Source organism: Talaromyces rugulosus, chromosome III (genome assembly GCF_013368755.1).
Source record: "Talaromyces rugulosus chromosome III, complete sequence".
NCBI lineage: Eukaryota > Fungi > Ascomycota > Eurotiomycetes > Eurotiales > Trichocomaceae > Talaromyces > Talaromyces rugulosus.
Window position 1 is genome coordinate 1,837,936 of NC_049563.1, and position 25,336 is coordinate 1,863,271.

At 45.6% G+C, this 25,336-nt stretch overlaps 8 protein-coding genes across 8 annotated transcripts; 4 read left to right on the plus strand and 4 right to left on the minus strand.

Annotated features, from left to right (window-relative positions):
* Positions 1 to 1,024: 1,024 nt before the first annotated feature.
* On the plus strand, positions 1,025 to 2,914 carry TRUGW13939_05491 (uncharacterized protein; the record flags this gene model as incomplete). Its single annotated transcript, XM_035488654.1, has 3 exons — positions 1,025 to 1,542; positions 1,594 to 2,225; positions 2,286 to 2,914. 3 exons carry the CDS (start codon positions 1,025 to 1,027, stop codon positions 2,912 to 2,914), a joined length of 1,779 nt encoding a protein of 592 aa, XP_035344547.1.
* Positions 2,915 to 3,759: 845 nt separating this feature from the next.
* On the minus strand, positions 3,760 to 4,373 carry TRUGW13939_05492 (uncharacterized protein; the record flags this gene model as incomplete). Its single annotated transcript, XM_035488655.1, has 3 exons — positions 3,760 to 4,012; positions 4,155 to 4,187; positions 4,354 to 4,373. The coding sequence occupies 3 exons, from the start codon at positions 4,371 to 4,373 to the stop codon at positions 3,760 to 3,762; spliced, it is 306 nt and encodes a 101-aa protein (XP_035344548.1).
* Positions 4,374 to 5,119: 746 nt separating this feature from the next.
* TRUGW13939_05493 (uncharacterized protein) lies at positions 5,120 to 8,699 on the plus strand (the record flags this gene model as incomplete). The annotated part of the gene is made up of 4 exons (XM_035488656.1): positions 5,120 to 5,159; positions 5,236 to 5,389; positions 5,445 to 7,456; positions 7,516 to 8,699. 4 exons carry the CDS (start codon positions 5,120 to 5,122, stop codon positions 8,697 to 8,699), a joined length of 3,390 nt encoding a protein of 1,129 aa, XP_035344549.1.
* Positions 8,700 to 9,292: 593 nt separating this feature from the next.
* Positions 9,293 to 9,781, minus strand: TRUGW13939_05494 (uncharacterized protein; the record flags this gene model as incomplete). Its single annotated transcript, XM_035488657.1, has 3 exons — positions 9,293 to 9,366; positions 9,438 to 9,492; positions 9,557 to 9,781. 3 exons carry the CDS (start codon positions 9,779 to 9,781, stop codon positions 9,293 to 9,295), a joined length of 354 nt encoding a protein of 117 aa, XP_035344550.1.
* Positions 9,782 to 13,568: 3,787 nt separating this feature from the next.
* TRUGW13939_05495 (uncharacterized protein) lies at positions 13,569 to 15,437 on the minus strand (the record flags this gene model as incomplete). Its single annotated transcript, XM_035488658.1, has 7 exons — positions 13,569 to 13,591; positions 13,664 to 14,059; positions 14,137 to 14,284; positions 14,367 to 14,641; positions 14,696 to 14,741; positions 14,811 to 15,063; positions 15,190 to 15,437. The coding sequence occupies 7 exons, from the start codon at positions 15,435 to 15,437 to the stop codon at positions 13,569 to 13,571; spliced, it is 1,389 nt and encodes a 462-aa protein (XP_035344551.1).
* Positions 15,438 to 16,510: 1,073 nt separating this feature from the next.
* On the plus strand, positions 16,511 to 17,851 carry TRUGW13939_05496 (uncharacterized protein; the record flags this gene model as incomplete). The annotated part of the gene is made up of 3 exons (XM_035488659.1): positions 16,511 to 16,545; positions 16,602 to 16,963; positions 17,031 to 17,851. 3 exons carry the CDS (start codon positions 16,511 to 16,513, stop codon positions 17,849 to 17,851), a joined length of 1,218 nt encoding a protein of 405 aa, XP_035344552.1.
* A 554-nt stretch (positions 17,852 to 18,405) lies between these two features.
* On the minus strand, positions 18,406 to 19,590 carry TRUGW13939_05497 (uncharacterized protein; the record flags this gene model as incomplete). The annotated part of the gene is made up of 4 exons (XM_035488660.1): positions 18,406 to 19,184; positions 19,243 to 19,434; positions 19,490 to 19,510; positions 19,569 to 19,590. The coding sequence occupies 4 exons, from the start codon at positions 19,588 to 19,590 to the stop codon at positions 18,406 to 18,408; spliced, it is 1,014 nt and encodes a 337-aa protein (XP_035344553.1).
* A 3,948-nt stretch (positions 19,591 to 23,538) lies between these two features.
* Positions 23,539 to 24,862, plus strand: TRUGW13939_05498 (uncharacterized protein; the record flags this gene model as incomplete). Its single annotated transcript, XM_035488661.1, has 3 exons — positions 23,539 to 23,622; positions 23,676 to 24,546; positions 24,612 to 24,862. 3 exons carry the CDS (start codon positions 23,539 to 23,541, stop codon positions 24,860 to 24,862), a joined length of 1,206 nt encoding a protein of 401 aa, XP_035344554.1.
* Positions 24,863 to 25,336: the final 474 nt, after the last annotated feature.

The following is a 25,336-nucleotide window of genomic DNA, read 5'->3' on the forward strand; positions in this document are numbered from 1 at the left end:
TCCAATCCAATCCTCATCATATCGCATTTATTAATATTGGCGCTGTTTGCTGCTTCTGTCCGTTCATCCATTGAACGTTAATAAAGGTACGTACGTCTTTTTCCGCTTATTCTCCCGTTTCCCGTCCTGTCCTGTCGGATCACTTGCCTACTACACTCTACGGCATCGTCGAGTCGCATTCCGGTCGTGCTGCGAATGGCATCAGGAGCTCACCCCCAATTCGATCCTCTCGACTCGAGCGCCAGCAATCTTTCCCCCCCACGGGCCAATGGCATCTTTCACCCCCACGCCGCAGTCAAGCATCGCTCGCGGTGCTGTGACAGCTCTCCAGGCTACAAACAAACCCCACGCTTTTCTGCATCCTCAATGAATACTGGGCGGTTGGACAACCCCCACGCCGGTTGATTAGCATCATGACATTGCGGTGTCATGTGGTTTCTGTTTGTTGCGCTGTGCAGGGCAGGGTTTTGTGAAACCGTGGTTTTCGGGGCAGAGAGTTGCTAACTGGCCGGGTCGCCTGAGGGAGAACGTCATTATGGACAAATACTAGATGTTCCAGGCAAGGAGCATCGCAGCGACACAGCCTCTCAGATCTCGTTTTCAGTTCTACATGTGGCCCCGCTGACTAACAGCCTCGACAGCTTCCCCCCACTGTCCCCGCCTTTCCGCTCTTCCGCGGACGGTTCGCCGAGCCCAGCCCTGGTTCTATGTGCTGTTAGCAACTATATTATTATTGCTTCATCCCCGGCCATTTTTGCGATATCTGTCGTCCTTGTATCTGTCAGCCATCGATTTCACCCCTTGTTTTTGAGCGACATACGAGAAACGTCATTGTTGCATAATATCGGAGCCCCGAGCTGCTCGTATCAAATATTTCCCGATTAGGCTATTAATCTATACCTCTTCACTATGTCGAGTAAGTCCTGTTCCTCCTGCCAATTTCTTGTTCTTGCGTGAAACCCGAACCTCTGGATGAAGTGAAAACTATTTGAAACAAAAAAGAGTATAAGAATCCTCTCTAACCATGAAAACAATAGCCAAGCACTTCTTTTCCGACCCCACCCACCTCGTCATCACTGCCCTTCGCGCCCAGACTCTCATAAATCCATCCCTCGCTTTCGATGAGGAAAGCAAGATCGTCTTCCGTCGTCCTGAAACGACCTCGAAATCAAAGGTGGCCGTCGTCAGCGGTGGAGGCTCTGGCCACGAGCCCGCCTTTGCCGGCTATGTTGGCAAGGGCTTCCTGACTGCTTCCGCTGCTGGAACTATCTTTGCTTCTCCTTCAGCCGACCAGGTTCTTCGAGCAACTGTTCAGCGTGTGGAGTCAGACAACGTTCTGGTCATCCCAAACAACTATACCGGCGACGTGCTCCACTTTGGTATGGCTGTTGAAAAGGCCAAGGCAGCAGGCAAAAATGTCGAGTTCTTCGCCATCGGCGACGACGTTGGCGTTGGCCGTACCAAGGGTGGCAAGGTTGGGCGTCGAGGTCTTGCCGGTGGTGTCTTGGTTCTGAAAATCGCAAGCGCCCTGGCTGAGCTTGGGTGAGTTATCTTGTCTCTTGATATTTAGTTCTCTGTGCTAATGTTTCTTAGTGCCTCACTAAGCGATGTACACCGCATTGCACAGCTCACCAATGACAACTTGGTCACCCTGGGCTCTTCCCTCGAGCACGTGCATGTCCCGGGCCGTCAAGTCTCGTCTGACCTTTTGCCAGCGGACGAGATTGAGGTCGGAATGGGCATTCACAATGAACCTGGCTCTCACCGTGTGAAGGCGGGCGACTTCCCCGCCCTAATCAAGACTATGCTTGTCCAACTCCTAGATCACAATGACCCGGATCGCGGCTGGATGAAAGTTAACTCGGGTGACAAATTCGTTCTATTGATAAATAACCTGGGCAGCGTTAGCAACCTGGAGTTGTCAGGTATCACCGCCGAGGTGTCTCTACAACTGGAGAAGGACTACAAGATCAAGCCTGTACGGATCCTTCAGGGAATGTACTCATCTAGTCTTAACGGTCTTGGTTTCAGCATTTCATTGTTGAAATTGGCCGACACGGGCTTGGGACCCGGCAAGTCTCTGTTGGAGCTATTGGATGCCCCAACCGAAGCCGCCGGCTGGGCAGCTCCCATTCACTCGTCCACATGGGAAAAACATGCTTCCGATGGCCCTGTGGAACTCAAGAAGATTGTTACAACTCAGGACACACCAAGTAACTTGAAGGGTGAGTTCATAACCGTTTGAAAATACTCATAATATTCCCGCGCTAACAAATACCCGATAGTCCCCCGCGACCAGTTTAAGAAGGCTCTATTCGCCGGGCTCCAACGCGTGATCGATGCCGAGCCCCTTGTGACTAAATACGACACCATCGTTGGCGATGGCGACTGCGGTGTCGGCCTGAAGCGCGGAGCTGAAGCCGTGCTCAAAGCCATCAAAGATGACCCCAGCCCCACGGACGACGCTATCCTCACTGTTGACAAGATTGTTGAGGCAGTCGAAGCCAATATGGATGGAACCTCGGGTGCCATCTACGCCATCTTCCTGAATTCGCTTGTCCATGGGCTTCGTGCGCAGGACAAGAGCGGATCTGCTACCCCAGCTAATACAAAGATTTGGGCTGAAGCATTGAAATCCTCGGTCACCGCCCTGGCCAAATATACTCCTGCACAGGTTGGGGACCGCACCTTGGTTGATGCCCTGGTGCCCTTCTCCAACAAGCTGAGCGAGACGGGCGACGTGCATGCTGCTGCCAAAGCCGCTCAGGACGGCACCGAAGCCACCAAGCATCTCAAGGCTAGTCTCGGTCGCGCCGTGTATGTTGGTAGTGAAGGAGACTGGTTGGGCAAGGTCCCCGACCCAGGCGCCTATGGCTTGTCCGAGTTCCTCAGTGGTTTGGCCAGCAGTCTGTAAATATTGTAAATATTGCCTTTTTTTTTGGTTCTGGTTTTTACTTTTGTCTCGGCTAGAGTCATGATATGATGATTTATTTTTTTGTCTTTTTGGGTTTAAAAGCGCTATTCCATGAACATGCTATGAATTTCATACCTACCATGTCTTTTCCCTGTACATGCACTCGTGACGTTTAATATTCTAATTCAAATAGTGCGCGTATAGAAAATATCAACAAAAGATATTGTCGTCTTTCTAATTTTTTTGGTCTCGGTTGTATTTCTGTATAAAAATCTCGGTACCTGATTATCTGTCTTTCAACAGCTTGTACATGCACAAAACGAATAACCCCCAAAAGAACGCCGACTTTTTTTTCTTTCTCCGTCTTGATGAGTATCCATCCGCCCATTGCAAACAACATATAAAAAGGTAGGTATCAGTTGGGGTGAACAGAAATATTACTGTTCGGCCTGGTCGGAAGGTGAAAAAAAAAAGAACAAAGGGCGTGCCCATGTCAAACCCAATTTTGTGTGTGAAAAAAAGTCCGACTGAATGCTTCGTATCCGGTAAACTGCTGTGTTGTGTACATGGAACCAAAAAAAAAGTCATGTGACAAGACTTGGTTTTACCGGAGAGTTAACCAAGAAGGCTCAAGGTACCAGTGGTGATGGTGGTAAGCAGGGTCGTCGGAAAGGGTAGGCTGAACGTGGGGAATGGCGACATCTAGCTGAGCAAGACAAGGATGACCGAGTCACCGCGCAAGAACCTTGGATAATGCGTTAGCACGTGCTTTGAACGACATGACATGATTGTGTCGAGATGCGATGCGATGCGATGCGATGCGATGGGAGGTTTAGGGGACATAGTTACATCTTGCTGATAAAGCGATCCTTGTTTACCCCGCGGCCCTTGCCACCCTTGGGTTTTTCCGTCCACATCTCCTTGACATTCTCCAGTACCATGTTGCAGTGGCGATCAAAGGCTTTGACTCGGGCGAGGAGCTTGCGGTTGTTGCGGCAAGAAATCAGTACTTGTGTGTGGGTGCGCGTGGCAGTTTGAAGCAGAGAGAGAGGTCCGGCAGTGAGCTCATGCTCTTCGACAAGCGCGATTTCATATTCACTGTATAAAAGAAAATTTGTTAATGCCTGTGGTTGGTTGTGATAGATGTGGTGGTGTATATAAAAAGATATCGGGTCGGTATATAAGCATCGGATGGGAAAGCGCGGCTCAAAAGCACAAATGCGGAATGGATGGTACATACGTGAGATCGTTGCGAGGCTTGTTCAAAAGATCCCTGTTTCAGGCGCAATAAAAGGTTAGCGCAAGAACTTGTTACCTCAAAAAAGCATCAAATGAGACGGGTGGGAAGGGCTCCCAAGGCATCCGGGTGCCTATGACTCATCCACCCCCGCAGCTGGACAAGCATGGGAGATGAAAAAGAAGCACGTGGGGTAACGTACTGGATCTTTGCGTCGGCCATGTTGGGCGGCGGGTATATAAAGAGGGCGTCGGGGTGCTGGTCGAGAGTCGAGGTTTTGGCTTGTAAAATAACCCAACGCAAGTCAAGGCTGGGCCGTCCAGGACCAGAACTCTCCGCCCGGCAGAATAATTTCGGCGCGGGTAGGTCACGTGCATAAAGGTCTTGACGTGTTTGCTGCTGATCGCCGAATCAGGAAGGCGTCAAGCTTCCCGCACGCGATTTGGCGCCGTCGACACGTCGCGTTGCAAGCTTCATGCACCACGCTTCCTGCTCTTCCCCAGCCTCTTTAACTTCCTCCGTTCCTCGACCTTTATAATCCCATACTGCTTCTCTTTGCATTTATTGTTCGATTTTCATTCACTTCTTCCTTTTCCTGCCAATTGTCACGGGCTCTCTGCATATCCAATCAGCGCCTTGCATAACCTGCATACCTGGGGATTGGCTGCCCGCTGAGATCTCCATATCGTGCATGCCACCCATTCTCCTAGTCGACCGACCCGAGTCCTTGCATACCGAGTTTGCATTGGGCAAAAGTTAATATTCGACCACTCTCTCACCGCAATTGTCTTTTTTTCCACCTCTTACGAAGTACCGGAGCTTTTGGAGCTCTGAAAAGGACGCGCCTTGTACCGACAAACGCTCGATCACCCGCCCTTGAAGAAGATTGCAGCCTTGTCCTCATGCCTTGAAACTGGCCCCCCCAGAAAGAAATCCGCGTATGATCAGGGTCAGGTATATTGGTTACAATGGACGATCAGGACGGTATATCCGTCCGACCCATGAGGTGTACGTACAAGCTGAGATTTTATTTGGTGTTGAACCAAGAAATTGCTAACCTTGTTTGTTTTTGCAACTGGTGCAGTGAAAGTTTTATACACATTCGATGACGAAAACAAAACGAACTGTTTGGCTCGTTGGCCGCATTTGCTCGATATCCAAACCGCATACCTAGACGAGCACACACAAATTGGTGTCATAGAGTTGAAGACATGTATACAGGCTATTGTCTCCGCCAGGTGCGTCTAAGACCTTCACAAGTATGCCGACGTATAATCACTAACCTGGTCACAGTCCGGAGTTGGTAGCGAAACTTGGCCACGATTACACCGTCTATGCGTATGACTATTCTGAATATGAGACACCTCTGGTCGGTCAAGGGATGTTGTCGTGGGTTTTGGCTTCGGCGTCGCCCACACCAAATGCCCCCGCACATCAATCCAAGACAATTGTCACTGGGCGTGTGAACAAGAATGTCTTTGGACTCTTCTCCAAGGGCGCACAGGAAACACTTGAAGTCAAACTCCGACTTGTGCCCGTACCTACGGTTATGCAAAGCGAATATCTCGAAAGTATGCAACGCTACCGGGAACTGAGCAACATTATCCCTCAAGAATTCGACGCTCAAGCATGGTCATCATTCGTTCAACAAAATCCCAACGTTTTCAACCAGCGCCCTCAATTAACTGAGCGGATTAATACGTCATTGGATCATGCTGGGATTGAGAAGTTCCATCAGCTTCTCAGCGCGGGTTCTACTCCTCGGGAGTTCCCATCGACACATCCAGAGTCAGCAGCAGGATCACCGATAGACCCCCAAAGTCGGTGCGACACCCCGAATAATATCCAGCAAAGTGGCCAGCCACACCGGCAAATGTCTGCTATGGGGCACCAAAGAAGAGACAGTGACGTGTCCATTCGTCCTCTATCTCGTGCGTCTATGCATGAGCCCGAGATCCAAAGACCGTCAACAGGAACCCGACGGGGCTCGATGTACTCTGGGTATGGAAGTGGCGATGAGGGGATGGAAAATCCTCCTCGAAAGCGCGCGCGTCTTTTCAGAGCAAATACGACCGGGAAGGAGGACTTGAACATTGAAAAACTTCCAGGATCTCTACGTGTAGCTGCAAGTACAGCAGCATCGGTGCGAATCCATCGCCCAACACCTGTGAATCCCAGCCATGCCTCTCTTGCTAGGGGCGCGTTAGAAGAACCCATTCGCCCTCCCACGCCAATTTCGCGCGCATCCAATGAGACTGCTCGACGCAGTCGTCCTGCCCAAAGCCTTCTCCGCGAATCATCAAATAACAGCATCATGACTTCGTACAAGTCACCTTATGCCGTATATGATGACTCACCTTCAACGGACCTTCCCGACACTTCGCCTGATGACCATCATTACCAAGGCATTTTCGAATCTCAAATTACTATGCCCTCATCTCCGCCAATCATGGAGGGTGGGTTCCCTAGTCGCTCGAGCCCGGTGCTCCCACCACTGCCAATGCCTGATTCTGGTTTTATGAGTGCTACCCTTGAAGATCTCATGGACGAAGATGGATGTATACGGCCAAATATTGAAGAAAGAAACTTGGTATCAATGGCCCATGGTGAACAAACAGGAGAGAATCGTCAAACTCCGGCGGCTCATGACTCTGTCGAGCGCTGTTCTTCAGTGCCTCGGCCACCAAATGATAATTTTTTAGAAAGCGACGGGCCATATGAATCGATTCCCAAGGATGCGCCAGCTCTCCCGCCCCAGCGTGCATCTACTGCATCTCGACCTTCTTCCAGAGCAAGCACCAGAGCACCACAAAGGCTCGCACCGGCACCGATATCCCAAAGCGAAATTGAGCAACTCATGAATTCAATTCCCGCCAGTGACCCTGTCATACCAGCCCAGGGATATCAGCAGCACACTCATCAGTGGTCTGGTCCAATGAGTGACATGCCTACAGCCGAAACTCCAGCACCTCAGCTGTTTGATGAGAACGGAAAAGTGCGAAGTGGAGCAGGTGCAAGAAGAGTGCGACAGGTCCAGGCCCGCCTAGAAAATTGTATTCGGGAAGGTCAGGTCCCACCTTACTGTAACAATTGTGGTGCAATTGAAACACCCACCTGGAGAAGAGCTTGGTCAATGGATCTTGAAGGAGGCGAGCAAGATGCGAATGATGCTCTCAAGGACCCGCTCATACTCTTTTGGACATCCCTCAAAAAGAACAGTGACGAGAAAGTTATTAAATTCCGACTCTACAAGAAAACTCTCGTGGATGCAGACAAAGGGTGGGATCAGATTCTCCTCTGCAATCGTAAGTTGCCGGTCGAATACATAATATAACCACTCACGTAGTAACTAACAATGGTACAGCATGCGGTCTCTGGCTTCAAAAGTTCAAAAGTATGCGCCCGGAAAACAAGTGGAACAAGCAACCCGCGAAAGATAAACGCAAACGGTCTGCTCGAAGCCGTAAGGGCCCTTTGTCTGGAGGAGCAGTCGTCGCCACACGAAGTCGAAGCAAGGCGCAGGTCGGGCTTCCTGCTGGATCCTCCCCAGCACATACAGATGCATCTTCTCCCGCCGGGGAAAACGGTTCGCCGCCCGGTGAAGATGGGGTTACTCCTGTCATCGACAACGAGAACCAAGGCGATAATGAAAACGAAGGGGACGAACACCCGCCGGCGAAACGTGCCCGAGCCAGCAGCGCAGAACCAACGCGCACAACGGATGCTACCCAAAGCCGATGGGGTGATAATGCTGCCATGGAAGCGTTGAAGCGGGCGATTCAGTCGAGCCCAGCTCGCAATCTTGATTCTCGGGTCTTGAAGCTGAACGGAGAGAGTCTCACGCCAAAGCCTGTTCGAAGAGCTCTTTTCCCGAACGCGCAGGATACCCCGTTGAAGACTTTGGGTGAGTCCTTGATGAATAGCCCACGTCGCAGCCCTCGCGTTGCCTCACGAGGTTCTGAGAAAACAGTGGCAGACAAAGAAAATACTTCATCTGCAGCTGATCGTAACCTGGACGACTTGTTCAACAGTCCATCCTTTGACTTCACAATTCCAACAACACCCACGCCCAAACGACGAACACCTCGTTCTGATCGGAGATTATCACTTCCTTATTGCTCTCCGACGGCCAACCGAAACAAGAACGTGGCAATAGTTCTGTCTCCGAATACACAAGACAAAAATCGAACGCCCCGCGCCGGTTCTGAGAAAGATGCATTCTCGGGTGTAGGAGACATCGCACTCGAAGACCTATTTGACTCATGGCAGACGCTTCCATCGGATACCTACAATCCATTTTCTGACTGGTCTCCGTCGCATGAAAATAGCAATACCGGGCTGCAGTTAGGCGGTCATTATAATGACGACGCGGCCATCATTCATGCCATACTCTCAGATGCTGAGATGCAAAAATCAACAAATATAGACGACTCCTTTCCAGCGAACACGAGTGTTCCAGACGCAGCGTTACCGGCAGTCACCAACAAATTGGACGACAATGTCAATAATACAGCAGGTGAAAATGCACAGTCTGCTACCTCCACTTAAATGCAACGGGCGGCCGTTCGTTTGACACGAATTTTCACGACCACACTTTTTTTTTTTTAATTTTATACATGTAGCGATGGTGTTTGATATCACTTATGTTTTCCTTATCGGTGTCTATTTTATTTTTCAAGTCTTATTTACTTCCTGATAGAAAATTTATATCGAATTTTCTAGTCTAATAGTGTCGCTGGGCCGCAGAAAGAGTTCTAGTGAATTGTGAGAAATCGTCTTGCTACGAATAGAATGAACCCATGTGTATTCTCCACGGATTCGTCATTGTGCGTATAATAAGTTCTTTTTATGAATGCCATTGTCTTGATTGACATAGATCTGTCTCATGCGAGTGCGAATAACCAACTAGAAAGCACCAACGGAGCCGCCTACTCATTGCGAGCCCAATCTTCCTCAACAAGGAGAAAATATTGACCCTCGCCTCTACATGATAAATAGACCGACATATTTATGTATGTAATAATTAGGGTATCATTCCAAATACGTGTAATCGAAAGATTTAATCATTTCCCCCCAGCAAGGCTGTCCCAGGATATTGCCACTCGTGGCTGCTTTGGTATAACATGTTCGGCAATTCAGTATCACTCGTTCGATCCGTAAAAGATTTCCTTGTATCGGTGCGTAACATCGACGACGTTTTCATAAATTTTGTAGTCTAGCACACGAGGGGGAAAAGTAGTTAGCATATCAGCCTCATCGATACAATGGCTTTTTTGTAGAGCGTACCACAGCTCGATGGACTTCCCCAGTCCGTCGTTCCCAAGACTCTGATTCCAAGTCCCTACAAAATTTTCTAGTTAACGTCATCATTCTAGGAAAGAATGAACGAAGAGAGTGATCATTACCTGTCCCCCATCCAAGGTAGTCACTTTGCCCACAATCTCAACCAACTTGCCCATCTGCAGATGCGAATCCGGTTTCAAGAGGAGCGTGACATCGCCATGGCTACCGCATGTAATCACCGCCGTTTCGCCATGCAGTGCGCTGACTGTGCCGAGGATGCGAACCGTTTTGTTTCCGCTGAATGCGTGGAGATGAGTGGGCAGCACGCGGGGAGTTTGGAGAGACATTTTGTTTTTGTTTGCAAGTTTGGAGGGCAACTGAGATTGATAGTTGATGAAGTCGGCTGCAAAAGAATTATCAGTGTGAAATTGATACCAGACAGTCGCCCGCCACGTCGAACGCGGGGATCGCGTTGCGACGCGGTATCACGTGCGTACTTTATGACTAATGCAAATGACGTAAGAGTGCTATAAAAACAACAATTGATGTTAAACAGATTTTAACGCTTCTATGTAAAGTGTTTGATAATTTGTAAATATATATGGAAGAGATATTGAGTGCAGTTGCTGTGTGCCGATGTCGACTTGCGAACGTGAGATAAAGGTACAAGTTAGGGCTTAGACTATACAAGATTATATAATCTTAGGATAATACTTGATTAGTTTTGTAGAACATTGTAATAAACCATACATTTATGTTCATGTTTTAATATTTACTTAATTTTACCCGCTCTTTTGTCTTAGCTTTTGCGATTCATGGGCCTCTTCTACTTTAGCAAGGCCCCCCTGATCATATACTCGGGCTTCAGAAACTGCTTTATTGCTGGCCTGTCTAATCACACGGGTTTTCTTTAGTCACTTGTAGTTTGAGATATTCAGGACTATGATAGATCTTATAGCCAGGACTTCTTTAGGACGTCTTAGTGGGTGATAACCCGTTATGGTTGGTGATGATATTCCATGACAGTGCCGGGACGAAGAAAAGGTACCGTATTGGTGCTTGATTAATGTATACGAAATTTGCTGCTATGCGTTCGTAACTGTGATGCCTTGGATATCCCGTACGCGGCAGTGGATAAGGGATTGAGTCGTTCTAAGGGAACAAAGGCCGGAATCTCCCAACGGCGCTGTTGCTAGTTGAGTTAGGATCCAATGACCTAACCTTCTTCTATCTCGGTTTGTGGTATTGAATGTGTCGTAAATGACTGCCAACGGGAATTTACGTCCCATGGCACCATTTTAATAATAATGTTTCGTATACTTATGTTCTAAGTAGCGTTGATTGTCATTTGACGACTTAGATTACCAGCATCTAGACCCTACACATGCCAACTGGTATCTTCTCACATATGTAAAACATCTATCAATTGATATCTCCATTTATAAGACTATTTATAGGATACAAAACTAATACTAGAAGACATTTGGAGCATATTCTATATTATCACAATCTTTCAATATTTATACATGGCTGAGAAATTCTCGGCTTTGACAGGATTCAAACACCGTGTACACGTATCATACATTCTGGGGCGGGTTAATTTTCGTAATATTACTAGGCTTCTCCCCAACGGTCATGTAGAATCCCTACATGTTGAAATTTTCCATGTTAGATTTCACATACTTGGCTCAAATAAGGGGTTAAATAAACTCACCATGGATACATGCTAGGCAATGTGGCAATGCAGCGACCACGTTCCTGGGTTGTCGGTAGGATACTGGATTACAAGGTGACCGTTTTCTCGCAACATCTGTACGTTGCCAGTCCACACAAACCACCCGTCGATGGTGATTATTTTTAGTCCGTTTTGACCGTTGGAAGGGAAACTTGAAAAAGCCATGGTAATTAATAGGCTTTGAAATTCATTCTATAAAAAGACAAATAATATTATGTAGCAAATAAGAATATTAAATATAAAAAAAAACCAAGGTATATATCTAACAGGCTAACTAGGTAGACTATCTGATCAGAGTATTCTGCCATGGCTGGGCTGCTGCCCATTCTGTATAATTAACCCTAACCCTTGTAAATATATATATATATATATATATATATATTTACCCCCCCTCTCCCCCAAAACCTCACCAACCAGCTTACAGGCTTCCTAATTTGGTCAAATCAGTGCATACAGACCTACAGGCCATTAGAAGCCGCTTGTATTTTTGGTATTCTAATTATCAATGATAAATGGAGAAGCTGTAGTGAGGCCTGCACTAAGCTCTGCACAACCAATATAATAGTGTGCTTAGGAGGCTTGCAGGGTGGCCTGCAGGCTTGTATGCACTGATTTGACGCTCTGAGAAGTCTGTAAGCTGGTTATTAAGGTCTTATAAAGAGGATTATAACGTATTAAAAAAGCTACAGTGAGACTTATAGGCCTATGCGCACAATTTGACCAAATTAGGAAGCCTATAAGCTGGTTAAGTGAGGTTTTAGGGGAGAGGGGGGGTAAATATATATATATATGTATCTGAGGGTGGTGTTGATATATATATTTACAAGGGTTAGGGTAAACGCGTCGACGCGTCTGATTGGTTTTGTGGGTCTATCAATTCAAAAAATCGGTTTTTATTGGTTCTATATATGAATTATATGGTTGCAGGATGGTTGCAAGGTTCAAAATGTATTAAGATTTTGATACGTAAAAATTCGGTAATGTTGCAAAAATTGGTTAATGTATCGAAATTAGATATGTTGTGGTTTTATGATATATAGAAAAACGCTGATACGGTCAATAAATTGGCAACGTATTAATACCATTTTTTGGTTGTATGACTGTTACCAAACCTGTCAATGTTGCCGCGACGTTGCTGAACGGTATCCCCATTCCCCCAAAAACCGGTATTGGTACTGATCATGGTGGTCATTTTGCAACCCTCTGCATGAATATTATACTTACATATCTCTTCTATGGCATAATCTTATATAATCTGTATCTAATTGAAGAGGAAATCACTCTTTTGGATTATTGGGTTTTATTTGTTGGAGGATTAATTTTATATTTTGAGTGGTTCTCTTTCTATCTCTAAGATGTAAAGAAACATTGATTTTTGGGTGTTTCTGAGGAGCTTGAGTAACTGGTATATGAGAATAGCTATTTTATATTTGTTAAATGTCTGTCCTGGTGTAAGCGTTGTCGTTTTTAGCTACAGCTTGCCGTCTTCGAAATCGTATCCAGCTATTCCCGAAGCTGCTTGCACTAGTCGGCCGACTGGCTTTGGTCTGGAGCTCTTTAATCATGTCGTTCTAACTCTGTATTATTTTCTCCTATTTGTTGAGAATACAATACCGGTTTTTAAGACCACAATATGATCTTTCAACTTGAGTTATCCTTGACGTGGAAGTTGCACCATAACATCTATAAAAACCCACTCTTTGGCAAATCCCAGGCCTTATTTGGGTGACTTTCCCTCGTCACAGAAATTGCCAAGAATAACCTTACGCAAGATCCTAACAGTATGTAACTGTTCCTTAAGTAGTCGAAAACCTTCCAAAGAGTATACCTCATAATTTTGGACTCAGCCTTAATCTCCTCTTATACGTATTAGATCTTTGAATACTGTCCTTGAACCTTAATGGTCAAAGAAGAATGTCGATACAAGTGTTCAGTCATTTTAGAAGTCGAGGATTAAAAATCCTAGTTGAGCCACCATAACTCTGAATGTTCAATTTCAAGACCAGCGAGAAGACACGTATAAATGTTACTCAACTGAAATTATGATATTACTGGCAAACTTGAAGGCGATGCCGATAGAAATTTCGGAATTGAGTGAATAGTCATCAATTACTCTCTGTGAATACGATCTAAGAATAATTTAACATATGTTCCTTCAATGTTATTTTCTCTTTTAATTTATGTCTTGCTTTCGTTTTCTTTTTATGGAAACAGGATCCTTTTCCATGCTTTCAGTTCTTTGCCGTCAAATTTTGCCAGACAAAACCGTCCGGATCTTCGGCATCTTTTTTTATTGCTCACTTTCGGGATTATTGTAATGCTCAGAGTCCAATGTATATACGAAAGTGGCAGTCAAGGGTACAGATAGTTGAAGGATAAATTGTCCATATTCGACAGATCTATATGCGTGCTGCAGTGCGCGCTAACGCCAGTTAGATAGTGCACTTTTGATTCAATCAATTATCACAAATTAGAGTTATCGAAGAAATCTCACCTTCTCGCTTTGATCGGAGGTATTGTTGCCATATAATCGCAATATCGTTTTTATAGATCCAACTCAACTCATCACCTACGGGAAATGCTTCGAGACGCGATGCAAGGACGCTCTCAAAAATATATGTCGGGTCGCTACTTTGGCTTTTAGCCTCGGTTTGTGCTCGACTAACTTTCGCTTTTTGACTGTCTAGGTGTTCATACATTCGTCGATAGTATGGGGAGCGAATATCATTAAAAATTTCCAGAGCGTCGGCGATATTTCGTGCCTTAATGACCTGTCTGTCATGATCACTATCTGAAAAGGTTGATGAAGCTCTGCTGGTAACAAGTTCTATTGCTCGAGCAAGAATCCAGCCATCTTCCAAAGCGAAAGCCGCGCCGGAACCAAATGCACCTATGGGAAATAACAATCAATAAATGAGCATACTTTGTACACGGCAGTGCGATAGACGGATGTGTGGATTGATTCACCAGATAGTGGGTGGCTGGCGTCTCCCAATAATACCACTTTGCCCCATCCCACAAGCCTTTCGAGTCTCGGCCCTGAAAAGGCAGAAAATTCTTTCCAACCTCCTTCTGGGACGCGAGAAAGTGCATCGCGTACTCGGCGGTCGTATTGCTGTGAGTCGGAATAACCAGTTCAGCTCTCTGCTTTAGATCCTATATCGAATCTGAAAAATTGCAAAGTGGAAAGTTATTACCGTAAAGTGAACATTGACTCGCTCATTTGTTGCGGGGACCCCCCAACTAAACCTCTTCTCAGTATCAAGGGCTGGATCTATGAGATAACGACACGAAACCTCGATCATTTGCTCAGATGATGATGAGGTGCTGGAATCTAGAAATTCAGAAGGATCATCAACCAGCGAGAAATAACAGTGCCCTGAAGGGCCATGCCACCATGATGTATCCGGAAATAAGTCGTGGATGTGAGATAGAGATTTAGCTGGAATCAGGGTCCGCCAAATAGTTGTACCTAGTTGCTGTTAACGGTCATGATAAGTGAAATGATCTATTTATCTATTCATACCCGTGAATTTTGTAATATGTTCTGGGAATAGTGATGTTCTGATTACCTTCCCGGACTTTAGCAATTGCAAAGTTTCAAGCCTTAGAATGCGGAAGTAGAGAATAGAAAAACTTACAGAGCGAATCCCATCTCCACCGACTACTAGATCCGCTGTCGTCTTAGCCCCATCTTCAAAGGTGAGATGGACACCTTGCGTCCCAGCATCGTGAATTGATACCAATTTTTTATTGAGCTGTATAATTCCTGGTGGAACTTTCGATATTAAAGCAGCTTGCAGTCTTGTTCTCTTCACCCGTCTAGACCGGTACTTGAGGGGAACTGAAGACGGAGCAGGTTTCACGCGTTTAATTTCACCAGACAGTCCATTTCTTTTCGGGTGAATACACGTGTAAGCAAATAGACATCAGAAATACGTGCGTCGAACTCTTGAAAAGTTGGAACCAGTACAATTTCTTGCATGCAACAGTTGACAAAAGAGAATATCATTCGCCTACCGATAAAGCACATTCTGCTGCAAGTGTCCCCGCACATCTTCAGCAGCCCCAAGAAGTTCAAGAACCTTCCAACAGTTGTATCCAATACTGATTCCGGCACCGACTTCTCTCAGCTCGCGAGCCTTTTCGTACAGCGTTATTCTGACATTCGGCAAGGCTGATAACGCAATTGCAGCACCGAGTCCAGCCGGACCGCCCCCGATAATAGCAATCCTGAGGACATTTGCATGGTTTGGTTCAGTCGACATTGATAAGAACCTAATCTTGGTACAACGGCTTTGTTATTCTAGAATCTTCATTCATCTCAAAATTAATGAATCGTCTGGAGGGAAAAATGTCAGTGTGTCGGCTTTATCGAAGGATTCGGATTTTGGGATTTCTCATATTGTTGAAATATTGTGCAATATTCATGGTTATTACTAATTATCGTTTGATAGGGTGTTCTAACGGTTTTTAAAAACTAGCCCGCACGCCAAGGGATTTGCAGTGTTAGTTTAGATATCAGACAAACGTCCGAGCTGGTACGTTAGAGATATTTTTTAGTAGTATTTGACACCTGATAGAATAGTGTGTGTCAAGTATGGCACGCACCATGGCTCCACTGGGACAAGCCACGGGCTTATTGACGATAAGTCATAATGCTGCGTATCAAGCTTGACAGATATTTCTTGTCAGTGTCATTATCGATAAGACTTCACTATCCCGGATATGGAGATGGCAGCGAGTAAATACGATATAAGGGTTGACCAGAAACCCCTTACTAAATTAGCGCGCGCCACTTTGCACCATATTATTACATATCTTTATCCTCGATACGGATCTGACCCGCCCGCTCGTATGCACGGCTTACCGATAACAACTTGCGAATGTATACAGGGACCGATTGGCTATAGCGGAGTCTCCGGGGCCGGGCCGCTGTTGCCCATTTTAGCGCCGAATGTCGCCATGTTTTGGTATTACATATATTTTACATACATGCTGTATTTGATGGTATCGAAAAGTTGGTTCGGTATTGGGCTCGATAAGCACGTGGCGAGCCCCATCACGGGTGAAGATTAACGTAACTTTGGATGCGTATTGGAAGTGGCGGTTCGGCAATGAATTACGCTATCAATTGATTCGTATTCGTGTCGCGCTGACTTGATTAGATATATATTTAGAAATAGATGACACGTACAGTTTCAACAATAGTAGTAGGACTGAAGTCACAAAAAACATCCTAATCGAGGTAGCATCTGCCTTACTGCCGGTAAATTTTGGTCGAGTGCTCCAGGAGAGAGCTTTGATATCTACTATTCTTCGAAAAAACATCTTGCTAACCATGTCGACATTTGGTGACTACTTCCGGGTCACGACGTAAGTTTGTAAATCCATTGTAGTTATCGATCTATGACTAATGTTCTTAAAACAAGGTATGGCGAGTCGCACTGCCGTTCAGTCGGGTGCATCGTGGATGGCTGCCCTCCTGGCATGGCTTTGAGTGAAGATGATATTCAACCCCAGATGACTCGACGGAGGCCTGGCCAAAGCGCCCTCACTACCCCTCGCGATGAGAAGGATAAGGTTGAGATACAGTCCGGAACAGAATACGGATTTACTCTCGGTACGCCAATCACTTTGATTGTTCGCAATGAGGACCAAAGGCCCAAGGACTATGGCGGTAGCACGATGGATATGTTCCCTCGTCCGAGCCATGCCGATTTCACTTATCTTGAGAAGTATGGAATTAAAGCTAGTAGTGGAGGAGGTCGCAGCAGTGCTCGCGAGACAATTGGTACGGTTTTTCTATTATTTATATTTGATCTAAAACCAGTGAGTTAATCTGAGAGGAGAATGAAAAGGACGTGCTGCCGCTGGAGCTATTGCAGAGAAATATCTGAAGCTTGCCCATAATATCGAAATTGTCGCCTTCGTTTCATCTGTTGGCAAGGAAGACCTTTTCCCCCCTTCTCCTGAATACCCTTCCTACTCAACAAATCCCAATTTTTTGAGACTGATTGAAACAATTACTCGGGAGAAAGTGGATGAGTTTGCCCCTGTTCGATGCCCTGATACAGAAGCTTCTCGCCGTATGGCTAAAGTCATTGAGGCCTTCCGTGATAAGAAAGATAGTATTGGAGGTACCGTCATGTGTGTCATTCGAAACGTTCCAGCCGGTCTAGGCGAGCCCTGCTTTGATAAATTGGAAGCAAAGCTTGGCCACGCAATGATGAGTATCCCTGCCACGAAAGGATTTGAAATTGGTTCTGGCTTTGGTGGCTGCGAGATCCCCGGCTCAGTTCACAATGATCCATTCGTGGCAGCACCAGAAGTTGCTGGACTCAATGATAAGAAACGATTGATCGCAAAAACAAACAATTCTGGGGGTATTCAGGGTGGTATCTCGAATGGAGCCGATATCTACTTCCGCATCGCTTTCAAAGCCCCTGCGACCATTGGCCAGGCACAAATTACAACCAAGTATGACTTCGAGGAAGGAATTCTAGAAGCTAAGGGTCGTCATGATCCCTGTGTTGTACCCAGGGCTGTGCCAATTGTTGAGGCCATGTCCGCGCTTGTCATCATGGATGCTCTTCTTGCGCAAAAATCCCGGGAGGCTTCGAGAAGTGTACTTCCACCGTTGCCTAAATCTTTACCTATAAGACCTGAAATCACAAACTAAGTCAATCTCGCTCATGGCCACAACTTGGCTCTATTTCTTCAATATCTCTGTTTATGAGTCGTTGGTTACTTTTAGTGCTTATTGATCCTATTATAGACATAGATGTATTAGTTGCAGCGAGTTCACTCGTGAACAAAATTACGACAGATAAAATGATATATAATGTTAGGATTATTTCAAAAGCCTAGCTTTAGATCGAGTGTGACATAGGAGACCCTATAATATTAACAAGTTGACATGTAATAATTTCCACCAAGTTTCTAGGGAATGGCAGAAATCAGTGATTTAGATAGTTTGGGACGGTGAGCTGCTTGTCTTCGTTTGACACATTTCAAGGGCGACCAAGCTTGCGTGACCATTTACGAACAGAGCAAAAATTTGCGTGTTTATGATTTGTTTCTGCAGATATTGCATTTTTTTTACAACGATTACTTCGTATACACGCAATGAAATGTTGTGAAAAAGAACACAGGGCAACAACTGTTGATATTGATGACACCACGTTTACCTATCTAATAAGCCATCCTTTTTCGGCGGCTTGTCTGCCGTGATCATTAAGCACTGGCAGCCAGGAGACTCTTGATATTGTCAATAGTGCTTTTCTCGAGATCAATCCAGTTGATGCCCAAAATCTCGGTTGCCCTGGAATTATCATAGCCAGGAACCACGGGAGGGTAATCACCACCTTTCGTCTCCTCCGAGGGAAGTTTATCCTTCAGTTCAGGAAAGTTTCTTCGCGCTGCCGCCGCGATCTCTCTGTTACTAAACTTGCCCGTCACGGTGAAGAATCGCTTTCCACCCGCCTCTGGTTTCTCGAGTGCCGCAATGTGCGCGAATGCCACATCGCGAACATCGACCCATAGATTGACACCAATAGAAGGAAGGATTTCGTCCTTCCACTTTCCTTGAATGAGCTCGACAAACCGCTCATTGGAGGTGTTTATGGCTGAGAGTGAGCTCAGGCGATCCACACGTGGCCCAAAGACAAGTGGAGGGCAGATGGTGACAAGGTCGAAGGCGGGCTTCTCCTCCTCGACAAACTTCCAGGCAGACCGCTCTGCAACGGTCTTGGAGGCTCTGTACGCGCTTACCTTGTTACCGTTCAGGCCATCTTCATAGGTGATAGGATTCCAGTCCGATTCATTGTAGACTTTGTTAGGATCCTGAAGCCCCTCGACGGAAACCATTGAGACGAAAGAGCTAGTCACGACGACCCGTTTAACGCTAGGGGCATACTTCTTGATGGCCTTGAGAATAGATGTGGTTCCGGTGATTGCTGGATCTAAGAGTTCCGACTTCGCATCTGACCAATTGAAATGGAAAGGAGAGGCGGCTGTTCATGTATCAGAGTCAAACTCATGGCACGGTTGGTACTAGGGACGTATATTTACTGTGCAGTACAAAATCGAGACCTGGAATCTTTACTACCTCATCAAACGCATCGGGCTGCGCGATATCTGGTACGATAGCAATAGATAGTTTAGCATTAGGATACGCATCGCGGATCTTGGAGGCCTTGTCCTCGGATCTAACAGTGGTAACTATCTCGTATCCTCGATGGACCAAAATTTCTAAGATGTGAGCTAGAAAAAAAAATCTTAGCAAGGACTACAAGGTCAAATTTTCAAAGATGTATACCGGCAAGGAAGCCTGATCCACCTATTTTCATCAATTTAGCAAGTGAATTGAGTAAAGCGTTGTAAAGAAGAGCACATACCTGTGACGAGTACTTTGGTCATCGTGGGATAATTTTGAATGTATTTTTGCTCTAAAACTTTAGATACGCGATTTGTGTTTGGAATGCCGTTGATGTTGAACTCGGGGTGGGGGAAACAAATCAATTAAATATACCACCATCGCCCCGCTAACTGTCAGACAAGACTCGTTCCTTCGCTCGTAATAATAAAACAACCCTGTCAGCATTGAACGAATTTTAGTGTTAATATCATCTGAGCTAGCGGTAAACGGCCCACACATTGCGAGTCAATTACTAATAACGTATTTTATAACTAGTTAGTTATCTAGCTTATGATCAAGAACCGAGACGGCAGGAAATTTGCGGGAGCAATACGAGTAGAAGAGAAGTCTATTATGATATGAAAATATGAAACTGGCTCACGAAACGAAACAGGAAATTTCGGTCTAGGGGTTGCCCAATAAGTCACTCTATAACCCACTATCTATTTGATCGACGATGTTCCTCTTACTCCAGGCGTCCCAAGCTGTGCAGGTTTGGTCGATGGTCTTCTGTATACGTTGTTGCCCCTTGATATCATCTGGGCGCTCCAAGATATTTATGAGGAAGCCTGTGCTGACATGCCAGGCCACATGGCAGTGGAATGGCCAGACTCCTGGGTTATCTGTGGCGAATTGCACGACCAAGTGTCCGTTGGCGGGCAAGAGAGTCGTGTCTCTCCGGATGGGATTGTGACCGTTGATAACAGTTCCGTCCCACTCCCCTGTACCATAAGAAAGAACCTGGTAGTCATGGCCGTGCAAATGCATTGGATGCGTGAAAGTAAGATTGTAGAAATCCGGGTTCGAAGGGTCAACTTTCCGGTTTTCCCAGACTATACGCACGACGCTGCTATTTCCAGTATTATAAACGTTCCACTCTGGGTCCGCCGGGTAGTTGAAAATACCCTCCTCAGCCAGATCCAAGATTGGTTTATTGTAGTTGACACGGAAGGTCTGGTTATTGATCAGGTATACTGGGTGGCCGGTCTCATTTTTGACATCGAGAATCTGGATATTGATGGTTTGGTCTGCAGGAGCGGCAGGAATGCGAGCCACGGGACTGGTGAGATTTAAAGGTGGATTTGCGCACGGCATATCAGCATTGTACAAAGGCTGGGGAGCGCTGGTGGGCGTTTTTTCATCTACCAAGTCCTGTTCGTCGTAGTAGATTGCTGCGAGACCGTAGGGCTGCTCTGGGAGGGTGCAGAGGACCGAAAGATTGGCGCGCATCCAGTAGTTCCGCTCTGCATCAGCTCCTGTCTTTCCATGAACAATGACATCCGCTCTTTGGCCAACCTGGAATTCATGTCAGGAAGAGTAATTTTTGGTTTCACATTCATAAGGTGTACTCACGCCAAGGGTGACGGAATTCGTCTGGTATGGCTTGATTGGAACGTAATCGTTTGCAATGACCGTAAGATCATGCTCATCGATTGTGAAAAATTGAAGGCCAGATGATCCAGTATTCACTAGGCGCAGCAAATGACTTTTTCCTGGCTGGAACTGGAATTTAGAAACACCAGCGTTGCTCACACAAGGTGTTCCATTTGTCGCTCTACTGCAGTCCCAGACCATCTTGCCATTTATAACACTGTTGTCCGAGAAAGCAAAATGAACTCCAGAAGAATTACTGTTCACTGTTTCAACCAGCTTTTCGTAGTAGGGATGATACACTTAGTTTTGTCCGTTAGTATTTACTTGTCTTTGAGAGACCAATGCCGACTTACTGTCGCTAAGCAACACGGGACCTAGGTCGATGTCATATGGTGCCGGTTTTGGACCATAAAAGACCATGGGACCTACCAACCCAGAAGTGAGCTGGGCTGAATAGTGCGAATGGTACCAGCTGCTTCCAACATGATCAGCGCGGAATCTGTAAGTGAAATTCGACCCCGGAGCGATGGGACATTGTGTCACTTGTCGCAGTTAGCCGTGTTTCAACTTTAAATTATCAAGTGTACACTCACATCCTGGTACACCATCCGCATACTGAGTCTGATATTGACGTATCCCATGCCAATGGATTGATGTTCCTTCGTCTAGGTCTTGGAGAGAGTTGGTGACCGTAATCTCGATCCAGTCACCCCAGTTGGCTTCTATCAATGGCCCAGGATACTGTCCATTGATAAGAAGCATTTGCTTTTGATATCCATCGGGAGCAAGAGTACCCGGTGCAACATTAAAATGATACTTTCGTGTGACGTTGGTTTCGGGAAGTGGCTCGTTTACGGTATCAGGCTCATACTTAAGAGAGCCCCATGGATATCCATGTTGTAGAATCTGAAGTTCGTTAATACGTGTATCAAAATGTTGAAATCGAGGGACTCACGCTGCCAGGCAAGAATTCTGGAAGATTCTGCCAGGAAGTAGCATTCAGGTTTCTAATACAAAGACGACCATCAATGTCTCTTCTCGAATTGATGCTTGCTCATTTACTCACCCATTCGTCTGCTCATTGGTGAGGCCACCAAATAATGGCAAAGCCCCGGCGAGCAAGTTAATAATGAATGTTGATGGAGGAAATGGTGACAACATGATTTGGGAACGAATGGTTTAAGCCCTTCACGAAAATACTCAAGGTCACGTCAGTTGAGGACGTGGAATTGTGTGAATAGAGGTTCAACTCTGGACTGCTTCTTCCTTTCTCTCAAATATATACCAACATATTTTATGAGCTACAGCTATCCTGTGGCCCCCAAAGCTAAACAAACGTTACTAAAAATCCAAAACATTATTAAATTTCGTATTCCGAAAAGTATATCCATAGCTCCAATATAGACTTTACAATCTCGTATCCATCAGAGAATCCATTTGGGGGTCTACGCTGACTGTAAAGGATTTTAAGTCTTAATTTCGTAAATACTAGCATATTATTCATTTGTTTTTTGAAGCCATCGTCTTACACAAATCTGCGATTGGCTGAGATACTGTGTCTAGATGGATCTTTCGCCTCGTATTTTCGCCCGAGCCTCTCCAAAGGCTGACGGTAGAATCCTTCCTTGGATCCGTATTCGTCTAATATTTCTTAATTTAGCATCTTCGCGAAAAATGGAAGAATTGTTCTAGAGAAATAGCAGCATCCTGGTATGGCTAGTTGGTTGGTTGGTTTATTGGCTGATTGATCTATCAATTATAGTTTGTTGTGGCTGTGCCACTACGAAGACTTGCCAGATCCACTGCTTACTTAGTATGTTAGTTCAATACGAAACCACGCGTATTTAGAATGTTGCATTAAATCATAGCCTTGGGTGGATTAACATGTCGTGATACGTAAATCTCCGAGGTGCAGTAGTGGGTGCATGGATCCCCGTCATCAATAAGACGGCGGTGGAGCCATGCTATCAAATTCCACGTTGCCTTTCTTTAGTGATGTATAAGGTTTAGGGCTGATTCGTTGTAACTTGTCTGCCTGTGATAAGTGCTGATGGTTTGTAAGTAATACTAGCCGTAATGCACTTGTAAGTAAGTATTTGCGTGTATCATTACTGTCACACCGTAATACGGTATAATTCTTGGCTCATTTTTTTCCCGTATTCGTGATGTACTAGCGTCAGTTGTATCCCGGTGAGCAGGATGCATACTAATGATAGCATTGCATCAGCAATTGTGAGATTTCCCAGTTCTTGTGTACCCTGGTATCCTCGGATTCATCGATGATTTGTTGAACCATGGAGCCCCCCTGCTCGTGCTAGGATTTAGACATGTGCGAGAGCCGGAGAGACATATCGTGCAGATAAGCAAATGGAAGGCCTGCATTCTGTATTAATCGTCATCGAGCAGCGTTTGTAACAGATATATACCGTATAGTATATATATCTCTGTGTTCATTGACCGACTCATCATTGATACTTCTATTCCTCTCATACCTAGAAATCATTCAAAGACTTGTTCATTTATAAGCCCTTTGTCTGTGATAATAGACATCAAAGCTTCTTATAACAGTCTCCAACATGCCATCGACAATCTATGAGCCTGTGAAGAGCTTCAATGTGCCTCTTCCTAAACCAAGCAGGGTGAAGTCTACGTTAGCTCTGGTTAGTACTTTTCTTTTCAAGGCCACGTTCTTATCCGTACTTATTATATATAGGATGAATCAACAAAAAGACATGTAGAAAGCAGTCGCAATGCTATTCGAAACCTTCTGTCACATCAAGTTTCTGATGACCGCCTGATGGTAGTTGTCGGACCGTGTAGCATTCATGACACGAACGCTGCCCTCGAGTATGCTTCTCTGCTTGCCGAGGCGGCCGATAAACATCAGCGCGAGCTTGTCATAATCATGCGTGTTTATATCGAGAAACCAAGATCGACTGTTGGATGGAAAGGGTTGATCCATGACCCAGACTATGCGCAAGACCTCGAAAATCTGAACCAAAGCTCTATCCCAGACCTATCTAAGGGGGTGTATACAGCACGCAATGTTATGCTCGAAGTCGCAAAGAAGGGTCTCCCAGTCGCCACAGAGCTCCTGAACCCACTTCTTGTGTACTACTTGGACGATATAGTATCCCTCGGTGTCATTGGCGCTCGCACTACCGAGAGTCAGACCCATCGTGAGATGGCCAGTGACATGCCCATGCCGATAGGAATCAAGAATGGCACTGATGGCGGGCTTAAGGTCGCGGTTGATGCCATGAAAGCTGCATCTCGACCGCACACCGTCGTCGGCTTTGATGAAGACTCCTCTCTAGCGTATCATATGAGCGGCGGAAATCCTGATACCTTTGTAATCCTTCGAGGAGGCAGCCAAGGGCCCAACTTCAGCCCCAAGGATATCCAAGCTGCTGAAGCGGAGCTCCTCCGTGCGGGAAAAAAGCCTGCCATTGTTGTCGACTGCAGTCATGGTAACTCATCAAAGGACTACCGCAACCAAGGGGCTGTTGCAGCGTGTCTTGCAGATCAAATAGCTCTTGGTGCCCCTATCACGGGAGTCATGATTGAGAGTAACATCAATGAAGGTATGTCATACGGTTGATCTGATGGTGGTTAAAATTCATCTGCTAACTACTTATCCTTTGTATAGGCCGGCAAGATGTACCTGTTAAAGGGTCTAAAGAATGCTTGAAGTATGGTGTTAGTATTACAGATGGTTGTGTAAGCTGGAATGAAACAGAGTCGATTCTGGAACGCTTAGCAACTGCCGTACGCCAGCGGCAAGAGGCCTCCACTACATCTTCCCCGGCGGAGGAATCAATTCCTACAATAATGGTTGGACAGTCTCTGGCAGATGAGAAACATACAGTGCAGGAACATACAGTAGAAGTTTCTGTGTGAGATCTTGCAGCGGCATGCTGGGATCAGAAAAATTTTGCTATTGAGAGGATATAGACTGCCCTAACATGATTTGGATTTAATGAGAGCTTGATGGGATGTACGGGAAAGTAAACTGATTTTAACACTATCAAATCTTTTAGACTAGAAATATACTGTTCTTAAGTTGTTTTTGAAATTTGATGAGCATGAAGCCCATGTCAAAAATCCAACCATTCTATCAATGAATGCGGCTAGTATAGCAAGTGAGTGAAACTGTAACCAGAAATTTGACATTATTTTTTCAACATATCTTTATCAAGAGGGCATGTGATGATGATGCATATTGTATTATTAGTTTTAAAGTATGTAGACACACTACCTAGCCATCTTTTGGACACATAATATCTAACATATTTTTTTCAGGCGGCAGCCGATATAGTATGTGTTTGTACTGTTGTGCGGGAAATCAAATTTTCACTGCTGTTTTCAGCTAAT